General features: G+C 37.9%; 1 protein-coding gene across 2 annotated transcripts in view; it reads right to left on the bottom strand.

Moving 5' to 3' along the window:
* The window catches only part of LOC138700340 (ankyrin repeat and SOCS box protein 1-like), a 43,529-nt gene that overhangs the window by 10,247 nt on the left and 8,501 nt on the right, over positions 1-24,781 (bottom strand). The window contains exons 1-3 of one of the 2 annotated variants that reach the window (XM_069826898.1): positions 13,430-13,597; positions 12,464-12,655; positions 5,473-5,693 (exon numbers count right to left, since the gene is read on the bottom strand). In XM_069826898.1, coding sequence (XP_069682999.1) covers positions 5,473-5,693; positions 12,464-12,655; positions 13,430-13,439 — 423 coding nt within the window. In that variant the 5' untranslated portion in view covers positions 13,440-13,597. Of the gene's footprint in view, positions 1-5,472; positions 5,694-12,463; positions 12,656-13,429; positions 13,598-24,781 lie in introns of those variants that run through there. The other variant, XM_069826897.1, reaches the window with a different exon arrangement.

Here is a 24,781-nt window from a genome sequence, read left to right on the forward strand (position 1 = left end):
TACCGTTTGCTGTAAGATATTTGGATGGTTCCTCGGAAATTATTTCTGAGCTGTGCAGTGGCGACAGTCATGACAGAAAGTGGAAGCTTAAAGAAAAGTAATACGTCGGGATGCATTGAAAATCGAAATCTGTAATTAAAATGTTTTCGCAGGAGTTAACATATATTTTCTACCCTCAGAGGAACGAAATTAAACTGTAGGATCATCCTCATATCCTTCATGGAGGAATCGCCACTGTTTAAAACACTAACATCCTTTCCTTTAAATATTTCACCTCTGATTAGGCCTGCAAGCTTTCTATAGCGATGTCGAACCCTCGCCTCCATCTTCTGTGATTGTTGGCATAGGCCTACGCTAGGAGATTGTGAGACTGCATCTGTGGCAGAATAAAACAATTTTAATTGCTATGAGCATGTTAATGTGTGAAGTGTGAACCTCTTCTAGGCTCTTTCGAAATATGTGTAAATAGTAGAGTTGAAGAACGATCGAGAAAGCAAGACTAATAGCGCCCTTAAAGTCGAAAACCCGCACGACAATAATGCCTATGTCGTTGATTGCTTGTGAGTGTAAGTATTTGTTATTTCTGGTTTCTTCAGCCCACTTGATGAGTTACTATTCTTATCAGTCCTCTCTACGCTTCTAGACTTCCTGTTTCGTGATGCACTTCTTCTGTTTACGTGTGGTGTAGATGATGCTCTATTTCCAGAAGTCTCTATTTCCTTATTTTTGTTCTTGTTACCGCACCTGAATAAATCCTCAATGTTTTGATTATTTAAGGACTCTACGTTAACTATGTTTCCGTTTATCTTCATTTTATCTTTTACTAAAGTTGCCCTAAATCCTTTCCCTCGAGCTTCTTTTAATATTGGAATTAACTTCTTTCATTTCTCTCTAATTTCTTTTGCAAAGTCATTTTGTATGAATATATTTGTGCCTTTGAGTTGACGCGTATTGGTAATGATGTGTTCTTTGATAAAGTAACTGTTCAATTTCACAATAATTGGTCTTTTATTTCCCTTACCTACTCTATACGCGTTATTTATCGCACTTATGTCCAAGTTTAGACTGAAATACTTAGTTAATAATTCTAACACCATGTAACCAGTATCAATTCCTTTTTCATGATTGCACTCTTCAACACCATAAATTACAATGTTATTAATTCTACTATCATCTTCCCATTTTTTAACTATCGATTTTAACACCGCCTGCTCTTGGATAACCTCCTTTAACTTCTTTTCCACTTCAGTGTACCTGTTTACTAATGTATCTATATCACTTGCTACTTTGTTTAGTAGAACACTTGCCTTTAGTCTGTCTTCTCTCGTTTCTTTCATATAGTTTATCCATTCTCTTTGAAACACTTCATGACTGAAGACCCTTCTGTATCTCCAGGACCAGGGTTTAACTCCACATTTCCAATAATCAGTAGAATTGATAAAACAGCCGCGGCCACAAATGTGTTGATTCTATCCGACACTGTAGCATATTCACCTTTTGAACATCTGCAACACTGCCCTGCATTGAAGCACCCGATTCGCGCCCTGTAAGAATTTAGGTCGTCGCCCATACCTTCTTCACACGCTAACCTACTTGCATATGCTGCTTACTACACAACCGTTCTCTATGACTGCCCTTTGTGAACTGCTTGTGAGTGAAACAAGCGACGTTCAAGACTTCGGGAGTGGTCAACTCAAGAACGTCAAGCAGCCTTGAATCGTTACAGTTGTTTATACCAGACTGAACTTTTATCTGTTTTGGCAACTATTATATAGCCTATGTATAAACAATCAAGTCGCCTATTTGAAACATCATCTCTACCTTTCAGAGTATAATAATCCGTTCCCCAATCTTTATTTAATTACTAGGCCCTTATTAAAAGGCTAGGATTTTTTTTTTTTTCGTATGTTTGAGATCAAGTATACAATCTCATGTAAAAAGATATTAACACTTTATTTAACGTTATGTTTTATGTTTCTTAGAAATGCAAATTTATTTGAGATTTCTTTTCTATTTATATCACCCTAAGTAATATCATATAATAGAACCAGAACATTTTGGTAACTAAGATACTGGTCTGGTTTGTCTTTTGTCTCATTTAAACATTTATAATGTTATTTATTTCAATGATGTATGTTATTCAAAGTTACGAAATCTTTCCACGCCGACCAAATGCTATTTCGAGAATGACGAGCGAGACTCGAAAGACAAATGCAACGAACACAACGAGCGAGAGCGGCAGTTAGTTTTGTTCATCTATAGTAAATAGTGTAGTGACGTGTTCTGTAATTATAAATGTATAAATAAACTATTTAGTGCTGGAACTAAGACCTACATGAGAAATTTAGTGTTATAGTAGAACTTGGTTATAACGACATCCAAGGGACCTTGAAAATTATGTTGTTTATAAACGAGTGTCGTAGTAACCGAGATTCACATTATCAGTCTAGTGAGGTGGAAAATGAAAAATAATAAACATAATTAGGCTTATTTTAGATTTATGTATTCACTTTTAAGCATACCATGAACACAATAAAATACACGTACAATTACAAATACAGTATTCTGTACTAAAACAGTTTGTTCAGTACTCACCAAACTTCTTTACCGAGGAGTGAAGTAATCAGTCATTTTACTCTGCTGTCTCCTACTTGCCCAATATACACTTTCTAAATTACGTTCTATGTTCATTATTTCAGTTCCAATTTCACTGCTCCCTCCTCTAGCTTCATAGAAATGTTCACAATTCTAATGGCTTCTAAAGTGTCACTCACTTCTTTTAGTGGCCATACTGCGTTAAAATGCGTGCACTTGGTGAAAACTTCCTGTTGAAACTGACCGCATGCAGGTACCATTAATACCGCATGAATTCGGGCAGGTTACAATGGGATGGGGAATCTGTCTGCATTCCAGAGGTCTATGATAGAAGGGAACAGTAAAGGATTTGCCAGATTTCAGCAAAATATTTCTTAAAATACTTTGGATCTTAGAAAATTGTATTCCAAACTGAGGTTGAAAATGACGTTATATGCGAGGTAGACGCATATACGTTTGTAGTATTAAGCAAGGTAGGAAAGCATATGTCTTATGGGGAATTAGTTGGGACCACAGAATATTTGACGTTATAGCGAGGTGTCGCACAAAACGAGGTCGCTATAACCAAGTTCTACTGTATTTGGAATGGCTGACCTACATCTGTTCTTGTACTGTAAATTTAACTTAAAAACAAAGAAATTTACGCTGCATTTAAGAAAGGGAAATTATTACGAAAAGACTAATTTGTTGCACTACTGAAATTGTACTCTTTGCCACGTGTTATCTTTTCATCAGAGTGCAGCCTAGGAAGTTCTAAATTAAAATGAAACGGTGCATTATTTCTCGATGAAGTGGTTTTAGTGGCTGAATATGAAGAAACTCCCAGTAGGTGCAAAAAAGACGGCATACACGTTAACGCTAAAATCTGGAAATATGTTTTTTGGAGTATCGTAACGGGTGAGGATGAGGAAAGGAAAAGACGAGATTTCTGTAGCATGAAAGCAGACTACAAATTCAGAATATGTGTCTCACCCAAGCCCCTACAGTCTCGGCTGCGCGGAACGAGGAAACCGGGGAAAATTGAACGCTGCGCTTGCCGCCATGATGTAGGAGAGCAGACGCATCATAGCAGTGCGTAAATCACGCAATTTAACGCTGTGATGATCTAAAATTGACAGATTATGTCCATTTTCGACGTTTAACGTAAAAATAGGACGAAATAAATATATTCAAAGTTTCATTGATATGGGTCAGAGCATTAAAGGAAAGAAAACACGTAGGCATCAATTGATAGAAAACATGCTCATACATCCATGAATAGGCCTACACAATACTCATTATAGAATGTATAAATTTACGTTAATCAGCATATTGTTAGGTTTCAGAGAATCGAAAATTATATTAACATACATTACTCTTAGATCACAAGACGTAAATACATGCACCTTGATTATACAAGTTCTTATTATAATCAAATTCTTAAGTGAAATAAATAAGTGATGTTGTTAAGTTTTTAGAGAATCGAAAATTATATTATCGGTACTTTTAGACCACAGGACATAAGTAACCACGCAAAATGTAATGCGCAAAGGTAGCAAAATTACATTGCATTTATAAGTCATTCTTCAATTAATAAAGGGAATGCTATCAATTATAAAAAGTAGCCTACCGGTACCTAATACATTGCAATTAATAGGTAACATGAGGACCTAAAAACTAAGCATAATCACATCATGTAAAAAAAAAACACATACATTTTATGAGTGGATTTCTTTACATGATATATTGTTATTTTAAATAAATATATATCATTGCTTGCGGTGTGATAGTACGTAATTTTATGCACATATGTTATATCAATAAGATTATATTCCTTGCTTTTTTAATAATATATATCCGGCAAAATATAAACGGGTTATTTGTATGTGAACTATATGCATTTATAACCCCCCAGTGAAAAATAATGCACTAGGAATATCTGCAAAAACAAAAAAACAACAAAAATTGCTGTGCAAATGACAGCATAGACCTCTCACAAAAATAAAGTAATTTTAAATAAGCACTTTAACCCAATTTGAAAAGACAACATACGTCTTGATTCTTGAAAGGGGGATTTAGGTAAATGCTGCCTGATGACTTAAAAATTGACACATTAAAATGTAAGATATTATAATAGGCCTTCATGTAAGTTAGGTAACTATTTACATTTATAACCACGATGAAAAATAATATTGGGAATGCCTGCAAAAACAAATTCATGTGCAATTGACAATATAGATATCCCCAAAAAAACAATTTTAAATGAAAAGGTAACAACACAGGGCTACCTCTAAATTCTTGAAAGGATAGTTTCTGATAGATGCTGCCAGATGACGTAGAGATTAACAATTACATTACAATTTAATTTATGTTATAATACTCATAGGTTTTTATTTACATTTACAATCCGAATGAAAAATAGAACTGGGAACCCCTGAAAAGAGTGGAATAAATAAAAACCACAAAAAAAAAGAGAATGGTAACTAATAAGTAGCACAAAAAATGCACGTGATAATACAGTTAATACCTATCGATTCATGAAGAGGATGGATTTTGTTAGATGCTGCCTGACAATTGTTCTCTTTATCTTTAGACCTACAGGACCTTTAGGTGGCATGCCATTTGTTTTCTTTAACAACTGTCTAATGCAACATTCGCACAATCTACAAATCTTTACGATGTCTGCTGATGGAATTGCCAAACCCACATTGTCTTTTCTCAATAAAAACGCTATGTGTTTGAGGGATTTGTTGCCATAGAGCGATTCTTCACATTGACGACAATGCTGTTTCTGCCTATTTCATGGCGGCGTGAACATGCGCAGACTGGTTTCAATTTTGGACAGCACACCAGCGCTCCGTGTGAGTCTAGTATACTATATAACGTCTTTTGTCTCACCTTGACCCCGGCTTCGTATCCATCCGTGCAGGCGTTTTGGAGGGGTGTGGTCATGTTCCTCCCACTGCCCTCCGGTGAGGCGCCGGCGCGTAGCAGGACGTAGCAGCTGTCAGAGTCCCAGTTCCTGACAGCGCAGTAGAGGGGCGTCTGTGCCTTCCTGTCCTCCAGGTCCACCCTGCACCCATACTGCGTTAGCATCGCCACACAATGGCGGTGTCGATCTGGAATAACAGCGTGTTTTAATTAATGGGGTACATTTATTGCACTTCTGCAAACGAGTCCACTTTTCAAAGTCTCGAGTTCCTACGGCCCACAATAGAAAGATGGATGGATGGATGGATGGTTGGATGATTTCTGTTTATTTTCTTGGCTTACTTTACGACGCTGCATCAACATCTAATCAACATAAAATTGAATTCAAATGCAAACTTACTAGGCACTTGGTCAGTAATTGAGACTCGTTCAGACATGGTTTCTTGTAAATAGTTCTCTTAATCTATCACAAAATATCTCAATATCCGGTAATTTCATCACTATAGAATTTTGTTATTCTAGGTTTAAGTTGTAATTCAGTAAATAAAAATATTCTTTGTTCTTAACTTCTATGATAAAATGTCTAGCTTTCATTAAACAGGTAATCTTGTCGTACTTTAATTTTTATTGTAATCGTAATTGTAAATGTAATATTAATTGTAATTTTATTCTTCATATTATAGTTGTAATCCCCTGGTAGAGGGGCAGAGAAGGCCTGATGGCCTTATCTCTAACAGGTTAAGTAAATAGGCCTACTAAATACTAAAATACTAAATACTACATCTAGGTTATTTAACGTCTGAATGAAATGAAGGTGATAATGCTGGTGAAATGAGTCCGGGGTCCAGCACCAAAAGTTACCCAGCATTTGCTCATATTGGGTTGAGGGTAAACTCCAGAAAAAACCTCAACCAGGTAACTTGTCCCGACCGGGATTCGAACCCGGGCCACCTGGTCCACAGGTGTGGACTGGATGGATGGATGGGTGGGTGAGTGGTTTGAAAGTTAATTATCATTAATTAATATCATCTACTGACAAGCTCGAACCCAGAGCCCTTAGCACCAAGTCCTCAGAACCTAGTTCTCGAAACCCATACTACTCGGAGACATCACCCCAGCCTATTTTTGCTATTACATATGATAGGGTTAGATGAAATGAGGGGTAAGTGAAGATTGTTGGTGGAATGAAAGAGGCAAACAGGAGTAGGCCTACTCGAGAATAACTCTCTGCAACGTCTGTTTTGAACCCCGGCCGCCTGGTTGGGAGGTCAGCGCTCTATCACTGTAGCCACGAACGCGCCCAGATCCACAATTTATCAATTATCCGTATCTCTCTCTCTCTCTCGATTTACTCGCTCATACCTTTACAGATTTTACCCTTTATGTTGCTCTAGACCTCGGAACATTGTTGTAACCTCATTTTCCGGAAGTAACCTTTTATACCAGTCATACTTTTTCGGCAGTTCTCTATTTATACCAGTCGTACTTGAGCATCAATATTACCGCCACATATTTTTCCAAATATCCGAAAATAGGTGCTTCAAATACAAAAAGCGCCAGTAAAATATGAACGATTTTTTTTTCTTAATATTGAGAAGCTGTTAGTCATTTGTTCATGGTATTGGTGGAAAACAAAAAGCAAGCTTGGGAGTTTATTAAAATGGTTTTAATAGTTTTAGAACCAACTGTGAGCTGAAGGGAAACGTGGAGAACTTCATTGAAGGTCCAGTAAGTGCCTAGATTTATTAATTAATTTATTTATTTATTGATTTATTTATTGATTTATTGATGCATTTATTTATTGATTTATCATTTATTGATTTATTCATTTATTTATTGATTTATTTATTTATTCATTTATTTATTGATTTATTTATTTATTCATTTATTGATTTATTCATTTATTGATTTATTTATTTATTGATTTATTTATTTATTGATTTATTCATTTATTTATTGATTTATTTATTTATTCATTTATTTATTGATTTATTTATTTATTCATTTATTGATTTATTCATTTATTGATTTATTTATTTATTGATTTATTTATTTATTGATTTATTCATTTATTTATTGATTTATTTATTTATTCATTTATTTATTGATTTATTCATTTATTGATTTATTTATTTATTGATTTATTTATTTATTCATTTATTTATTGATTTATTCATTTATTCATTTATTGATTTATTCATTTATTGATTTATTTATTTATTTATTCATTTATTTATTTATTCATTTATTGATTTATTTATTTATTCATTTATTTATTCATTTATTTATTTAATTATTCATTTATTCATTTATTGATTTATTGATTCATTCATTTATTGATTTATTCATTTATTGATTTATTTATTTATTGATTTATTCATTTATTTATTTATTTATTTATTCATTTATTGATTTATTCATGTATTGATTTATTGATTTATTTATTTATTGATTTAATGATTTATTCATTTATTGATTTATTCATTTATTTATTTATTCATTTATTGATTTATTGATTTATTTGTTTATTTATTTATTTATTCATTTATTTATTTATTCATTTAATGATTTATTGATTTATTCATTTATTAATTTATTCATTTATTGATTGATTTATTTATTTATTGATTTATTCATTTATTTATTTATTGATTTATTCATTTATTGATTTATTCATTTATTGATTTATTCATTTATTGATTTATTTATATATTGATTTATTCATTTATTGATTTATTTATTTATTGATTTATTCATTTATTTATTTATTGATTTATTCATTTATTGATTTATTCATGTATTGATTTATTGATTTATTTATTTATTGATTTAATGATTTATTCATTTATTGATTTATTCATTTATTGATTTATTTGTTTATTTATTTATTTATTCATTTATTTATTTATTCATTTAATGATTTATTGATTTATTCATTTATTGATTTATTCATTTATTGATTTATTTATTTATTGATTTATTCATTTATTTATTTATTGATTTATTCATTTATTGATTTATTCATTTATTGATTTATTCATTTATTGATTTATTTATATATTGATTTATTGATTTATTGATTTATTGATTTATTGATTCATTCAGCTAATAATTGTAACATAAAATATAATATATATAGAAAAACATTAGCTCGCCCCTGAAAGAGTAGAACTCGTGCTCAGGGGCGGATTCCTGAATTGAAATTAATAAGTATACAATATAATGCAAGAATCCATCCTGAATTCGGTCCTCGGAAAGTCAAGTCATACGCACCGAACTGAATGTAATAGCCTCTTGCTTCAATATAGAATACAATCTTGCTCCCAAGCTTTACACTACCTTTTCCTGTATCCTAGATTCATTTTCGTTGAAAAATCCATAGTGACATTTGTGGCGGAAAAGGTCGCAGTTGGAGTTTTTCTCGGGTTCTTCCATTTCGCCATATTAGGCATCTACATCATTCCGTCAACATTCCTCCATTTCGTCATCATTCCATAACATCCCCCGAACGCCGGCTGTCGACGCACGGAGAGAGCCGGAGGATATCGGAGTTTGTAGATTCCGGAATAAGATTAGATCGGTCATTAATTCCCTATGTACATTGCGGAGTAGGAGAAAGAAGCTATCAAAATGGTGGGAGGAAATGAAGCTAGGATAACAAGTTCTTTCCCACTTTACCAGATTTAGAACTTACTTACTTAGTTACAAATGGCTTTTAAGGAACCCGGAGGTTCATTGCCGCCCTCACATAAGCCCGCCATTGGTCCCTATCCTGAGCAAGATTAATCCAGTCTCTACCATCATATCCCACTTCCCTCAAATCCATTTTAATATTATCTTCCCATCTACGTCTCGGCATCCCTAAAGGTCTTTTTCCCTCTGGCCTCCCAACTAACAATCTATATGCATTTCTGGATTCGCCCATACGTGCTACATGCCCTGCCCATCTCAAACGTCTGGATTTAATGTTACTAATTATGTCAGGTGAAGAATACAATGCGTGCAGTTCTGTGTTGTGTAACTTTCTCCATTCTCCTGTAACTTCATCCCTCTTAGCCCCAAATATTTTCCTAAGCACCTTATTCTCAAACACCCTTAACCTATGCTCCTCTCTCAAAGTGAGAGTCCAAGTTTCACAACCATACAGAACAACCGGTAATACAACTGTTTTATAAATTCTAATTTTCAGATTTTTTTGACAGCAGACTAGATGACCAAAGTGGTCGTGCCAGAGAATCAGTCCCATTCCGAGGCTTATTTGAAGGATTCGTAACAAGCTGTTTTTTACGGTGATGGGTTGTTAGCCCTTCGCCCAACCCCCAAGCTGGAGGACCACCCCTCATCGGCTGTCCACGACTGCTTATTCAATATATTCGCAGCTACCCTCCATATCTGGAGGCCGTCTCCTCGATCCGCAACCTGAGGACGCGCCATGCCGTGGTGATAGGGATCCACAGATTTAGAACTGGCAGATTTAATCAGGAACATGATGCGGTGCAACTTGTTTTACTATTAATTAACTATATCACTAACTTCAGTTAGGTTACGTTACGTTAACGGAAATTTCATGGCTGTGATTTCGGTCACAAGTGACAAGTTGTTTGTAGTTTCGCTGCAAAAGCAGTTCACTGCCACGGTGCGCTCTGGCGGCTCGTGCAGGTGGTCGTGATATCTACTCCATGGTTTGAATTTCAGAATGACGCATGGTACAATAATTATAGTAATTTTAGAGGGACTGTACCTGAACACACAACAAAATTATATTATTTCCTAGCTTTGTAAATTAGTTTAGTACTGGAAACACAAACTGAATACAACCTTTTCAAGATACAACAAATATAGCTGCAACACTTATTTATTATTAAACTATTTGTTAATATTTCTTATTATATGTCTTATTTGAAACATAGAACGCGAGAATTTACAAGTATTTATAATTAAAGAGTATCCCTCTGTTCTCACAAAGGTAATAGTCTGTACTCGCAAACAATCACAAATTCAAGGAAGTATTTTTTACGTGTCACGGCAAATAAAATAAGTTTAATTCTGAGCTCGTCCTGTACATTGATAACTTTTACACTTCTCTCTTGTATTGAACTCTGCCTTAAGCACATACAGTATAGTCTAAATGGAAGCAAGAGCATATTTGGAAATTCGATTTACGCAGCATTACGAACAGTTCGATTCCTGATTTCGCTGGAATCTGAGTGGCGTGCTTTTTGTAGATTTATCAATTCAAGCTATAAACTTTCAGGATCTTTTATTGGATATAAGCCAAAAGGATTTCCTTGTCAATTGTCACTGTTTCTCCAAACTTACCAGTGACTTTTGCTTTAGATCTTGAAGTAGGGTCTTTTATTTCATAAGAAGATTTTCTTATCACTCTTCAAGGTAGTTTATAGTCAAAGAAAGTGAAGTTGTCTATGTTCTACATGATACTGACACATTTCAAATTTATCCATAAATGTTCTTAGCTAGTCGACCATTAATATCGTGCAAATCTCTAATTCGCACGCACAACGTGCTGACGATATTTGATATCAGTCTGACCTCCATCTCCCATTTTTACCTTTAGCTGTTGTAAAGCAGATCTAGACAGTATTTCTTTACCAAACCTTCACTGTGTTTATTTGTAACATAAAATGTCATGCGTAACAAAGTATAATAGAACATAATACAAGCTTTACCTCCCTTCTTAATAAAAAAAAATCTTTCTCTTTCGACACATCACTAAAGGGAAATGATCTGGGGATTATATTGTTTGTCACTTAAAACGAGCCGCCACTTACTGCAGACGCGAGCAAACTTGCGTCTTGCAAGAACCGCATAGAACAGCCGTGGCGAGAACGTGACTCGCGAGACATTGTGGCTCGCAGTGATAGCTGTGCATTTCGCTTGCTTCTAACCTCCGCCAACCCCCACCCTCTCATTCACTGGAGTCAAACTCCGTTCCATTTGTATTTGTCTCTGACCTGCGAGTGGCATATGTCTCTCTCGAAACCATGTAGCCTACGAAAGTTCCAAGTAGGATGGGAGGACGCATTTTTTTTTGCTGTCAATATGATGAGAATATTAAATGTATGATTTGTTCACAAGTATTACAAGGAAAACGGTTGTATAACATAAAACGGCATTATACTACATGTCACTCATGAAACATAAGAGGTTAAGTGTTATTGTTATCATCATCATCATCGTCATCTCTGTACGTCGACCCTTTTTCAGCAGATGTATGAATAATGCAGTTAGCTCTTTAATTTGAACTCACTGATTTACTATGTGATGTCAAATGAAAGCTAGATGTAAGGACTTGACAAATGTTGAACTTTCAAATCTTTGCCAACAAATAAATATCCGAAGCTTCGTTCTTTCGCTTGCTCTGTTGAAGCCATGTTCGCTACAACTTACGTTTGTGAAAAATTATTTTCAACAATTAAAATAGTAAAAACCAAATTTAGATCACGACTGACAGACAAATACCTTCGTGATCAACTACGACTGGCAGTAAGTGACATAATTCCTGATTTTGAAACTTTGTCGCAGAGACATTCTGAATACAGTTAATTTTAGGTTGTGATATTGTTCATTTATTGTTCATTTCTTTCTTCGTTACACGTACTAAAGATTAGTTTGTAGCCTTGTACTGTATAAAATTATATTTAAGTGCTTGACGTAAGGAAAATGAAATCCGTTACAAAGTCAGACAGTTGCTTCACTTCCCCTTCGGGTGTCCGCCTCCCTCCATAGGTGCTATGCACGTTGCAGGTTACACAGTGGCTCGGCGCACGATCACATATTCGCCACCGCTGTCATAGAGACAGTACAGCTAGCACAGAGTCCGTTCTACCTGCACTGAGGTTGTGTTGACACTTTGAGAGCGCGAGTTGCCCACCCATGTCCACCCTTGAAGGACGCTCGAGTTCGACAATGCTATTCTCACACGCAGTGAAGGACTCACTCATGGCTGCCAGTCGCAGGGGTGTGGCGTAGAAGGGGCGCAACCGCAGGTCGATGTTGGCCGTGCTCTGTCTCAACAGCCGCGCCAACTCCTCCTGGTCGCCTCGCCAGGCCGCTTGGTGCAGAGAGTCGTCGAACTGGCCGTCCTCGTTGTCCACAATAAAGGCGTCCAACTCCGACGCCACAGTCTTGGCTACGAACAGTACACAAGACGGTAATAAGTGCCCAAATCCGAAAGAACAGAAAGTTAACGGTGTTTGGTATAACATGATGTGTCTGGTTTCACAGTAACAGAAACTGTAATAGAATAATTAGAGAGTGAATTGAAATTACTATAAAGTTACTCGTATTAGTAGTCACATATTTTAATATTACACCTATGAAAATATAACACTGTGAGTAGTAGTAATAATAATAGTAATAACAATAATAATACAGTAATGATGATATTAATAATCTAACAATAATAATTAATATCGTGAATAAACATTTCCTATCGGAGGCACTTAAATCATGTAGTAGCATCTGGCCTCACCGATAATTTCGATCATCCTGCCGCTAAGAAGTAAGTCTATTCCTCTAGCAAGCACCATATCAATGTAAGATTCTGATTCGTTGCTAAGCAAGTGAAGTCAGAATAGTGTGACTTAAAACATTTCCGTTGTCAAGCAAGTGACGTCAGATATTAAAATTTCTGTAACGGTTTTTCCACTTCATCCTTAAAAGCATAAACTTCTCGCGTTGAAAGTTTGTTCTTGTGAACTGAAAAAAAAATAAATTTGTTGTCCACGTGAGGGATGACAAAATTAAACTGCAACAGAAGGTTATCAAATACATTCTGATGATGATGATGATGATGATGATGATGATGATGATGATGATGATTTTCAAATATCCTGAACTACTTCGTTAGCACTATATCGGTCACACATAATAGATAGGACATACAGAAATAAAGTATATTTACACAGATGCATTTTCAGCACCACACAGAATTAGTCTGGCACGATACGTATATTAAGTGCACTGTCCCACGGGCCATGTGTCCTCCATTTAGAACAGCTGACGAACTAAATATAGCATGATGACAGTGTCGCCACAAGTTACTCATTCACGTACTGGATTAATAATTGACATAGGCCTAAGGTATTTCACCTGGTATAAAGTTACGAGCTACTTTTAAGTACTCAATTTCTTTTATAATGGCATACATCAGAAAGGTGACACCATTACACTTTAATAATTCTTGTGTTAGCAGTTGGCAGCAGTTACATACAGAAACCGGCACTTTATAGTTCTGCTTTCGCTCCCGAGATGGTACTCTCAACTCACTAAAAATTCTTAGATACGCCTACAGTATGTAGATACTATAGCCGCCATTTATGCTCATATTGTTATCTGCGATGTTTTTACACAGTTGTTGTTTGATGAAACTGTCCGAAGTGAGTCTGAACCTCACAAGTGATACCAACAAGGAACCACTTATGATACAACAGACCAGGCGATAATGGGGTAGGGTGGCCAGTTATTTCCACCTCCATTGCATGCATCGTCGATTAGCTATACAGGGTGATTCACGATGATTTACCGTCCCTTACGGACCTTATTTGCGAAGACATTCTGAGCAAAAAATGTCATATAAACATTTGTCCTAATCTCAATAGTTTCAGAATTACACCAATTTGAAATTGTTCGTAAAATATCATTATTCTTGAGTTTTAAGGGTAAAAGAATAATTATGGGGCTACAGGTAAAGAATAAACTATTCAGGAGTATCATTTCTTCAATTAGCTAGTATTCTGAAGCTAAAAATGTGTTGTGAATTCCATAGTTGCTTCGTACAATTTTTTTTCTCGATTTTTAACTACAAAATTACATTTTCTTACGCATTTATCACAACAATTGTTACAAATCACGCCACTCTTGTAAATTTTTTAAGACTGTACATTAGGATGCATAATTAAACTGTAAAGAATCAAGTTCGTAAAGTCGTATGATTTGTAACAATTTTTGTGTCGAGTACGTAATTATATCATTTTCAGTTAAAAATTGAAAAATAAAATCTATACAAAGCAATCAACAACATAATTTTAGCTTCAGTACACTAGCTTTTTAAAGAAATTACACTTCTGGATACTTCATTCTCTATTTGTAATATTTTCACCCCTAAAAACTAAAGAAGAAAAAAGTATTTTACTAGCAACTTCAAATTAATATAACTTATTGAGATTGGGACAAATGCGTTCATATGACATTTTTGCTCAAAATGCCTTTGGAAATAAGCTCCGTAGGTGTCGGTAAATCCTCGTGAACCACCCTGTATATTCCACTTCAGATGCATACAAACAATTGTTCTTCCTCTGACACATATCGACACGTGAGATGTACTGCCTGATAATAGATGTACAGATACGGAAATATATTTTGGAGCTCCCTTATTGTAGCCTATGTTTCGCTTACAACACACTGCGCATGTGCAGCAAAGAAGCTCCCCTGTATACAGTGTTAACCGTAAGTACTGTCATTAATTTCAGGAGATTATTCTCTGAGATATTTCAAACAAAAAGGCTTAATACAATTTGCTCGTTTTTTCTTCCTTTCCGAGATAAAAACTGAATTATATGAAAGATTTCATAGCTAGTTCGTTGAAAGTAATTGATTTAATTCTTTTTCATAACGAAAAGTTACATTTGTTGTATACATTTTGGTGAGTTTAATAATAATAATAATTATAATAATAATAATAATAATAATAAATGTCATTGTTGTTACTGTTTATTCCTTATATCTGGCGCTAGGCATTAAAATATGTTTATGAACTGTCACTGCTTTGCAGAAAGAAATGTACATGAAGAAAAGAAGGCCAACTATGACCCTACAATTGAATACTTTAGGGATTATTATCATATACAAGGACAGATTGAAGTATTTGGATTATTGTTCGGAGGAAGGAGAACAATAATTTGAAGCAGTAATTAGGAGAGGGAGAGACCGATTTATTAGCGAAGTGATATCTCCATATTTTTATTACATGTATTCGCGGGGATGTTCTGGCGACTTCGTTAGAATTAGCTTCCTCACACAGGTGTTTCGTCACTTGTCAGCATCGGACAGATTTAGGGCCACCTTGAGCGGGGTTTCGTATAGACTCGATGAAGCATAAAAGCCGGAGTCGGACTAGACCCGTGGGAAAGATACTGCCAAGCTTGGGTTTTCCAAAGAACGGGTATTCTTGTGAGATATACAAACTAATTAGATGTTATGGGAAATCCAAAGTTTAAATTTAGAGATGACATATTTCGCGCCCAATAAGAAGAGATCTTGGTCCAGCTTATGAGGTCACTTTGGACCAATAGGGAATAGATTTTAGGCCAGTTAGTGACGTAGTTTTTAACCAATAGGATAGTTAGTTTTAGCGTAGGATAGGTTTTTATAAATAAGGGTGACGGGGAGCGGAGATGACGACTACTATTCCGCTTCGGAGCGGAGATCATCAAAACTACTTTACATCGTGTCGGCGGCCCTACATACAGGGCAGAATAACTACTTCGTTTGGTGTCGACAGGACTACTATTTCGCTTCGTGTCATAGTGTACTGGACAGAGTATTGAATTTGTAGTATCGGATAGAGCTTATTCAGAGCCGCCATAGAGTCGATACAGAAGTGCGACCAACGATTGAATTATATGTCAGCCGGAAATACATATTCTAGGGTTTACCAAGTGGATACGACAATAAACTTATAGTTTTGAAGTTTACGCTGCCTTTTATTTAAGTAGCCGGCTTGGTATTATTCCCGACATCAACCTACACCACAACCGTACCTCGGCTACCCTGAGTGAATCTCACGCAACATCGAGACGCACCCACCCTCAAATGGCGCCCAACGTGTGGTCACAATAACCACTCACCCTCAAATGGCGTCCAACGTGGGAACTCAACAACGATCACACTCTCAAATGGCGCCCAACGTGGGGCAACAACAACGATTCCACCCACAAATGGCGCCCAACGTGGGGCACAATAACGACATACACCCTCAAATGGCGCTTTCCAACGTGGGGCTCGAAGGAAGACAGCTGTTCCAGTGACCGGCCCCGGGTGCGAACACAGCACCAAACAACGAGGAGGACCGGACGGAGCAGTTCAGCCCTGCATAGCCGAGGAACGACGCTGGAAGGCGGGAACAGAACCAAGCCATCGCGACATCACGACAACACTAGAGAAGACAACACGGGGACCACCAGAGAAGGCGACTCGGAGAGGCTGTGGCAAGTATGAATAGAAGACGTATAAATGTGTATATATGTATATGATATTTTGGGGGAATAATTATAAAGTGTATATGTTTCAATTTCTGGTGTGATATTTTGGGTGTATATATATATGTATTTTTTTTGTGTGATATTTTGGGGGAAAGTGAAATAAGTGTATTGCGTAATTTGTGGGAAGTGAGTCGAGTGCAAATACAGGCCTACTTAGATTATTATTGGGAAAGCAAGCGTCGGATAGATGACAGAGTAGCATATAGATGATACTACGTAGCCATAGGAGTAAGGTAGTTAGGAAAATACGAGAAAGACGAGGAAATAGAAACAAGGGAACCATGGAGCAAAGGAAGGACGAGGAAATTATGGAAATTAGGGAGGAGGTCGAGAATAACGCAGGACAAGAAATAGAGGGAGAGCGAACGGTGGAAAAGCAACAGAATAGAAACAGCGGCAAAGGGGAAATGACGCTAGAGCAGTTGTGGGAGCAGATGAGACACTTCATGGAAAATAATTCAAGGGAAAGTAGAGAACAAATAAAACAAATGGAAACTAAATTAGAGAATAACTCAAGGGAAAGTAGAGAGCAGATTCTGAGGGAAAGTAAAGAACAAATAAAACAAATGGAAACTAAATTAGAGAATAACTCAAGGGAAAGTAGAGAGCAGATTCTGAGGGAAAGTAAAGAACAAATAAAACAAATGGAAACTAAATTAGAGAATAACTCAAGGGAAAGTAGAGAACAAATAAAACAAATGGAAAATAGATTGGGGGAAAGTTCGAGAGAGATTAGAGATCATATTGCAAAATTAGCGGAGAGAGGAAACAAGATGGAGGACAAAATAGAGAAGCTAGAGGGGAAATTAGCCGAGAATGGGATCGGAATGGAGAACTAATTGAAGATAGCTATGGATAGGATGTCAGAAAGTATGAAGGATTTAGAAGTTAGAGTTAGAGATAGCGCTACTAGAGAGAATAGCGACCTAAAATCAGCTGTTGAGGAAACGATAGTGGAGAAGGTTCGAGAAATTCAGAATTCGGTGGAAGAGAAAATAGGTGAGATGGATCAGGAAGTGGACGGTCTCAAGCGAGCCATAAAGAATAAAGAGAGGACGGATAACGAATGTTTGGAAGAATTAAGAAGTAAACTAAACTCAATAAACGACGTACTAAATGGGGGTAGTCCCGCAAATTTAAGCGGACATAGCAGCTCGGACCGTGCAGTTTCTAGACAAGAGGGCACAAGTGAGAGCCCGGCATCAGGTAGCAACATAAATGTAAGACATGTTAACAATAGTGTTGGTGAGGAATGTCAGACCTCACGGGATGATGTGCGTAGTGAGTTGATAAATGTAAACGACAAGGCATATTTAGGCCGTCCCCAGTACCCAACTCACATTTTGAATGAGATTGGTTACCCTATTTTTGATGAGGTTGAATTTTCAAACCCACATAACTACATAAGTGAGCTAGAAACGTACTTTAGAGTAAGAGGGGTGCCGGATGACTTAAAAATGACTGTCGTACGAAAGAGCCTAAAGAGCCGACCACTCAACTGGGCGCTAGTGGTCCTAGGGGATAATGTCACTTATGAGGAATTCAGAGAAAAATTTTCGGAGAGATACTGGGGACAAAGACAACAACAAAGAATTAGGAAGGAAATTAATCAGAGCAGGTTTGACGCGGGAAGAGGCGTCTCTATGATAGACTATTTTCTTGAAATTGTTAAGAAAGGGAAAAGCCTCAATCCGCCAATACCGGATTCAGAGCTGATCCAAACTGTGATTTCGCAGTATCCCGAGAACATAAGATATAATCTGATCGTAGCAGGGCCCCGAGACTTCGGGGAAACAATAGATTTATTGACGGCGCTGGATGGTTCGGACGCCACGCACTATGAATGTAGTGGACAGGCAGATTATGAACAGGGCAAAGGAAAGGGTTCAAGCCTCACCGACCAGAAAGCGGGGAAGGGGGCAAGTACAGCCTTTTCATCCCCAAGGAAAGGAGCCCAAAATCAGAGTAGCTGGGGTTGTGATAGGAGCCCCAACAATACATATAGTCGATACCATAATGGTCAGAACGGAGGGAATAGTCCCAACAGGGAAAGAAGGATCGACCCGCCCTTTGGGGGCCCTTACAATAATATTAGGAACAACAGGATGAGAAACGATAGAGGAGGTGTTGGTCCCGTGCGTAGGGTTAACCACATACGATGGTACACGGGAAGACAAGAGAACGGAAATAGTAGGCTTAGAACCCAACCACATTGGCTTCGAAACAGAAATTACCGACAGGGATTCTGGCAGCCTAATTTTAGCAGGGGACCGCAAAATCGAGGTGATTGGAGGAGACAGGAGCAGGAGAGAGATAGGCGAGACGTCCTACAAGAAATGGACTCACAATGGTGCAATAGGCCACCTACACAGCGTAACGTGGGACAAAGTAGGAATAGAGACATGAACGGACGTCAGCAAAGTCCGGTCAGAATGAATATGGGCCGGGAGCCTATAAATTGTAGAAATAGAGACGAGGTAGCAGTGGAACCGACTGCGTCACACTCGGGAAACTGCTAGACAGAAGTCTCAAGGGTTCGGAGATTTCTGTAGCTAAGTGCAATAAGTCACTATCAAAAGAATCCACCAACGCGGTAAGCGTAAAGAGACAGAGCGATATTACTAACCCAGAGTTAGAAAATAATGGGACTTATGTATTGCCTTATATAGATGCTAAAATATTTGGGACAAAGTGTTGTGTGTTGTTGGACTCGGGCTCCACAAATAATGTATGCAGCTTGGAATTTTTTCAAAAGGTTAGGGATTCAGGAATAAAACTGCAAACGTTACCCATATGTTCACTGTACTGTGCGGGCGCCCTAAGCAAGAAGAAGGAAAAGGTAAAATATCAAGTATGGTTCGAGTTAGAGTGCGGAGACGTGAAACTAAATGCTATTTTTCTTGTGATACAAAGGTTGACTACCGACATCATTATTGGAGTAGAAAGCTTTTATGAATGGCACGCGCTATTAGATTTCAGGGAAAACAGACTAGGGGTTACGGCAGGTAACGGCAGTGTAGGCCATGTCCCATTCAGTAGCAATAGCGCTAGATCGGAGTTAGATGAAAGAACCGCGGAAGAGATAGGATTACAGGAAGAGTTATTTTTTGTAGAGCACCTCAAAATTTGTAAGAATGTAATTATAGAGGTTAATCCGTGGGAAGGTAACGAGGTAACTGGGGGAGTGTGTCAAGTAGACTGCGGAGAATGCGAGTTGTGTATCGGCGAATTAGTCCAGGCGAGACAAATAGGACGTAATCTCATTAGCGGTAGGGCCAGATATTGTAATGAGAGTTCGCCGGGCGATCTTAGGCAGGTAGTCGCGTCTAACAATAGGAAGACAGATACTTTCGAAATAGTAAGAGATAAAGTTAACCAGGCACACGGCCTGAGTGAGAGTGAAAGAAAACGCTTAATGGATGTTGTAGGTAGCCATTTAAATGTCTTTTCAGACGCGCCGGGTCTGTGTAGAATGTATACACACAAAATTAAGGTGGTAGGAATGGAGGAATTTCGGCATAAATGTAGACCCATCCCCCTATCTTTAAGGGATCAGGCAGACGAAGTCATAAATGATATGTTAAAAGACGGAGTTATAGAAGTATCGGACTCGCCTTACGTAAATGCATTGTGCTGGGTTAGGAAGCCCAATGGAAGCTTAAGAGTGACGATCGATGCCCGACACGTTAACTCGTTTTCAGTTAAAGATAATTTCAGGACGGAGTCAGTGGACACTTTGTTAGGCCGTATCAGTGACTGTTCTATATTCACTAGTTTGGACTTGACCAGTTCGTATTGGCAGATTCCGCTGGACGAGGACTCGAGAAAATTCACAGCGTTCCTACATAACGGGAAAGTTTATCAGTATACCCGATGCCCATTCGGCATCGCGAGTTCTGGATCTGCGCTACTAAGGGCACTTGACATAATTTTTGGTGATTCGACGAAAGATTTTCTGGCACAGTACATTGACGATTTTCTTATATATGGCAATAATGTGGATAGGCATATTAGGGATATTGATTTTGTACTTACTAAATTGAGAGAGGCTGGTATGACAGTCAAGCTGGGGAAAACAGCATTTTTTAAAGTTGAGACAGTTTTCCTGGGTTACGTAATTTCGTCTGACGGAATTAGACCGGACCAAGAGAGAATTCAGAGCATTTCGAGGATCCCGCCGCCGCGGAACCGGAAACAGGTTCGTAGATATCTAGGTATCCTACAATACCAGAATCGGTTTCTCGTCAATTATGCTAAGCATGTAGCCCCACTCAGAGCATTGTTGAAGAAGGATACACCCTTCAGGTGGGGGTCGGCAGAGCAGGAAGCATTCGATCGAACGAAACTGCTTTTTGCCGACTCAATTCTGTTGGAAAGGCCTAACGACAGCCTACCTTTTCAGATTTATACGGATGCGTCTTCATATGGATATGGAGCAATTCTATGTCAGACAGATGAAGATAATAAGCGACATGTGATTGCCACAGCTTCTAGGGGACTGTCGCGTACCGAAAGCAACGCATCAATCACGGAACTAGAGATTTCTGCTGTGTACTTCGCACTACAGAAGTTCCGTCAGTATATCTTTAATAGGCAGATCATCATATTTACTGACCATGTAAGCCTAGCGTTTCTGAGTAGATGCAAATTGACGAACTCTAGAATATCTAGATATGTGCACGAAATTTTGGCTCATGATGTGACGATCAGACATATTCCGGGGGCAGACAATATCTTTGGTGATTGTCTCTCTCGTTTGAATTCCAAATCGGGGCTACCGGAAACTATCACCGCCCCCGCGTACGAAATTGCCGTGATGAAAATTGATTCCACGAGGAATGGAGCTCTGACGGGAAAATTTCGGAAAATTGCAGATTTGCAGCAGGAGGATTCCACGATAAGGGCCTTAATGGACAAAGCTAGAGAAATCTCACAGGTGAAAGACGAAGTGTATGGATTGCGCTCTGGTATCTTGTATAAATTGCATGGTAGGGATATCCAGAAGTGGAAGATATACATACCTGCGAGTATGGAGAATGAACTTATAAACAACTTTCACCTATCTATGTGTCACTCTGGGAGTGATAGGATCATTTTAACTATGTCAGAATCATTTTATATTAAGCAACTGTCAAAGAAGGTTAGAAGGGTAATATCTCGTTGCGAGGTCTGCCAGAGGGCGAAACCTCTAAATGTAAGGTATGACAATGTACCACAGGTCATTATCAGGGGTAAAAAGAATGAACTTGTAGCAGTGGACGAACACGGTCCAATGCCCACATCGTCCTTCGGACACAGGTACATATTTGTTACGTACGATGTCTTCACAAAATTTGTAAAGATTTACCCTTTAAGAAATATCTCTAGTAAATTGTGTGCTGACAAGCTGGTTAGAGATTACATACCGACTTACGGTCCGGTAACAGCGGTGCTCAGTGACAATGTGTCGGTACATAAATCGAAAGTGTTTTGCAAAAGGCTGGAAGATGCGGGCGTGAAACTATACAATTGCTCCGCATACTTTCCCAGCGGTAATCCCTGCGAAAGAGCGCTTAGGGATATATCATTGTACCTCCGTATTCTGTGTCACCGAAACCATAAGGACTGGTTTAGGCAATGTGAGGTGATTGAGAGAGTCATGAACCACTCTATCAATCCAACGACCGGAATAGCTCCGATCAAACTTATGTTAGGGATCGATCCCGATTCTATGATAAAGAGTTTGCCGCAGGCAATACAGGAGGGTGAGCCTCCTAGTGATGAACTACTGTGTAAACTAGCTTTCGACCGAATCAGGAAAAAGGCTGAGTATAGACTCGGTAAAGTTAAAAGATATCGCCACAAATGGGAGCCCTCACCCGGCGATTTGGTATTGCTAAGGGACGTGAAGTTATCTTCCGCCCTCAGAGGACGTTACTCACGCATGGAGCTACTGTACAAAGGGCCCTACGAAATTAAGAGTAAATACGGAGACCATACTTTCGAATTGGTAGAAAGGGGAAAAAGTAAACCTGTTGGTAGGTACCACAAGCAACTCTTGCGGCCTTTCAAACAGGAGAGGCTAGGAGGCAGGAATGAGAAAGAGTAGGATGGTTAGTCTCACGCGTACAGCTAGGTGAACCTGTACAGGGCGGCTGGTACAACCAAGCACGCAGAGTGTGTAATTGATCAATTAATAAATAAATGTAAATATGTGAACGAATGGTATTGTACATATGTAAATGTGGATATAAATTGTACATTGTTGTGCTTATTGTGTGAGAGTTGTGTACATAGAAAGGCTTGTGAAGATATATGTAATATTTATTGTAATTGTTTGTAGTGACATTGTAATCTCACTGTATTGTAAATAATGTGTTACCGGCTGATCGCGTGGGGGAACTATGAGGCTAGTTATAGGCAGAAAGCGGGGACATCTCATAACATTGGAAACTCTTTCGGGAATTTCCAATGGTTATGTAGATGGGCATTTGAAGCAGTAATTAGGAGAGGGAGAGACCGATTTATTAGCGAAGTGATATCTCCATATTTTTATTACATGTATTCGCGGGGATGTTCTGGCGACTTCGTTAGAATTAGCTTCCTCACACAGGTGTTTCGTCACTTGTCAGCATCGGACAGATTTAGGGCCACCTTGAGCGGGGTTTCGTATAGACTCGATGAAGCATAAAAGCCGGAGTCGGACTAGACCCGTGGGAAAGATACTGCCAAGCTTGGGTTTTCCAAAGAACGGGTATTCTTGCGAGATATACAAACTAATTTGAGGTTATGGGAAATCCAAAGTTTAAATTTAGAGATGACATATTTCGCGCCCAATAAGAAGAGATCTTGGTCCAGCTTATGAGGTCACTTTGGACCAATAGGGAATAGATTTTAGGCCAGTTAGTGACGTAGTTTTTAACCAATAGGATAGTTAGTTTTAGCGTAGGATAGGTTTTTATAAATAAGGGTGACGGGGAGCGGAGATGACGACTACTATTCCGCTTCGGAGCGGAGATCATCAAAACTACTTTACATCGTGTCGGCGGCCCTACATACAGGGCAGAATAACTACTTCGTTTGGTGTCGACAGGACTACTATTTCGCTTCGTGTCATAGTGTACTGGACAGAGTATTGAATTTGTAGTATCGGATAGAGCTTATTCAGAGCCGCCATAGAGTCGATACAGAAGTGCGACCAACGATTGAATTATATGTCAGCCGGAAATACATATTCTAGGGTTTACCAAGTGGATACGACAATAAACTTATAGTTTTGAAGTTTACGCTGCCTTTTATTTAAGTAGCCGGCTTGGTATTATTCCCGACATCAACCTACACCACAACCGTACCTCGGCTACCCTGAGTGAATCTCACGCAACATCGAGACGCACCCACCCTCAAATGGCGCCCAACGTGTGGTCACAATAACCACTCACCCTCAAATGGCGTCCAACGTGGGAACTCAACAACGATCACACCCACAAATTCCAAAATTCTCAGTTGAATGTTTTAAGTCTTTTGGAATTCCTTCAAAAATTTTGAAAATTATTGCTGTAGACGTAATGAATATTCTGTTCAGATTTTACGTATTCACCTGTACACCTAAATTTCTTTATATTCTATCTGATTACTAATAATTATTGAATAAAAGTACTTTTCCAAGGGTAGCTTCCATTTGAAAATAACAATCATTCCGCAAATGTTTATTTTTATTTGTTTAGTATGCTGTGTCTTTTGGCAACCCTTACTGAAGGGCAGCTACCCTTGTGGGATTTATATATTGTTTGGATCAAATTTCTGCACATTTAAAGGTCAAAACTAAAATCCCTTCAATCGTTTATCATCACAATACACTGGTCTATTAAATTGACTGAGCATATTAGGAATTAAATCAATGGCTTTCCCAAAACACGCTGTGAAAATTTTCAAATAAAACAATTTTTATCTTGAAAAGGATGCAAAACGAGCAAAATTGTATTAAACTTTTTGTTTCAAATACCTCAAAGAATAAC

Source organism: Periplaneta americana, chromosome 5 (genome assembly GCF_040183065.1).
Source record: "Periplaneta americana isolate PAMFEO1 chromosome 5, P.americana_PAMFEO1_priV1, whole genome shotgun sequence".
In the NCBI taxonomy this organism is placed as follows: Eukaryota; Metazoa; Arthropoda; class Insecta; order Blattodea; family Blattidae; genus Periplaneta; species Periplaneta americana.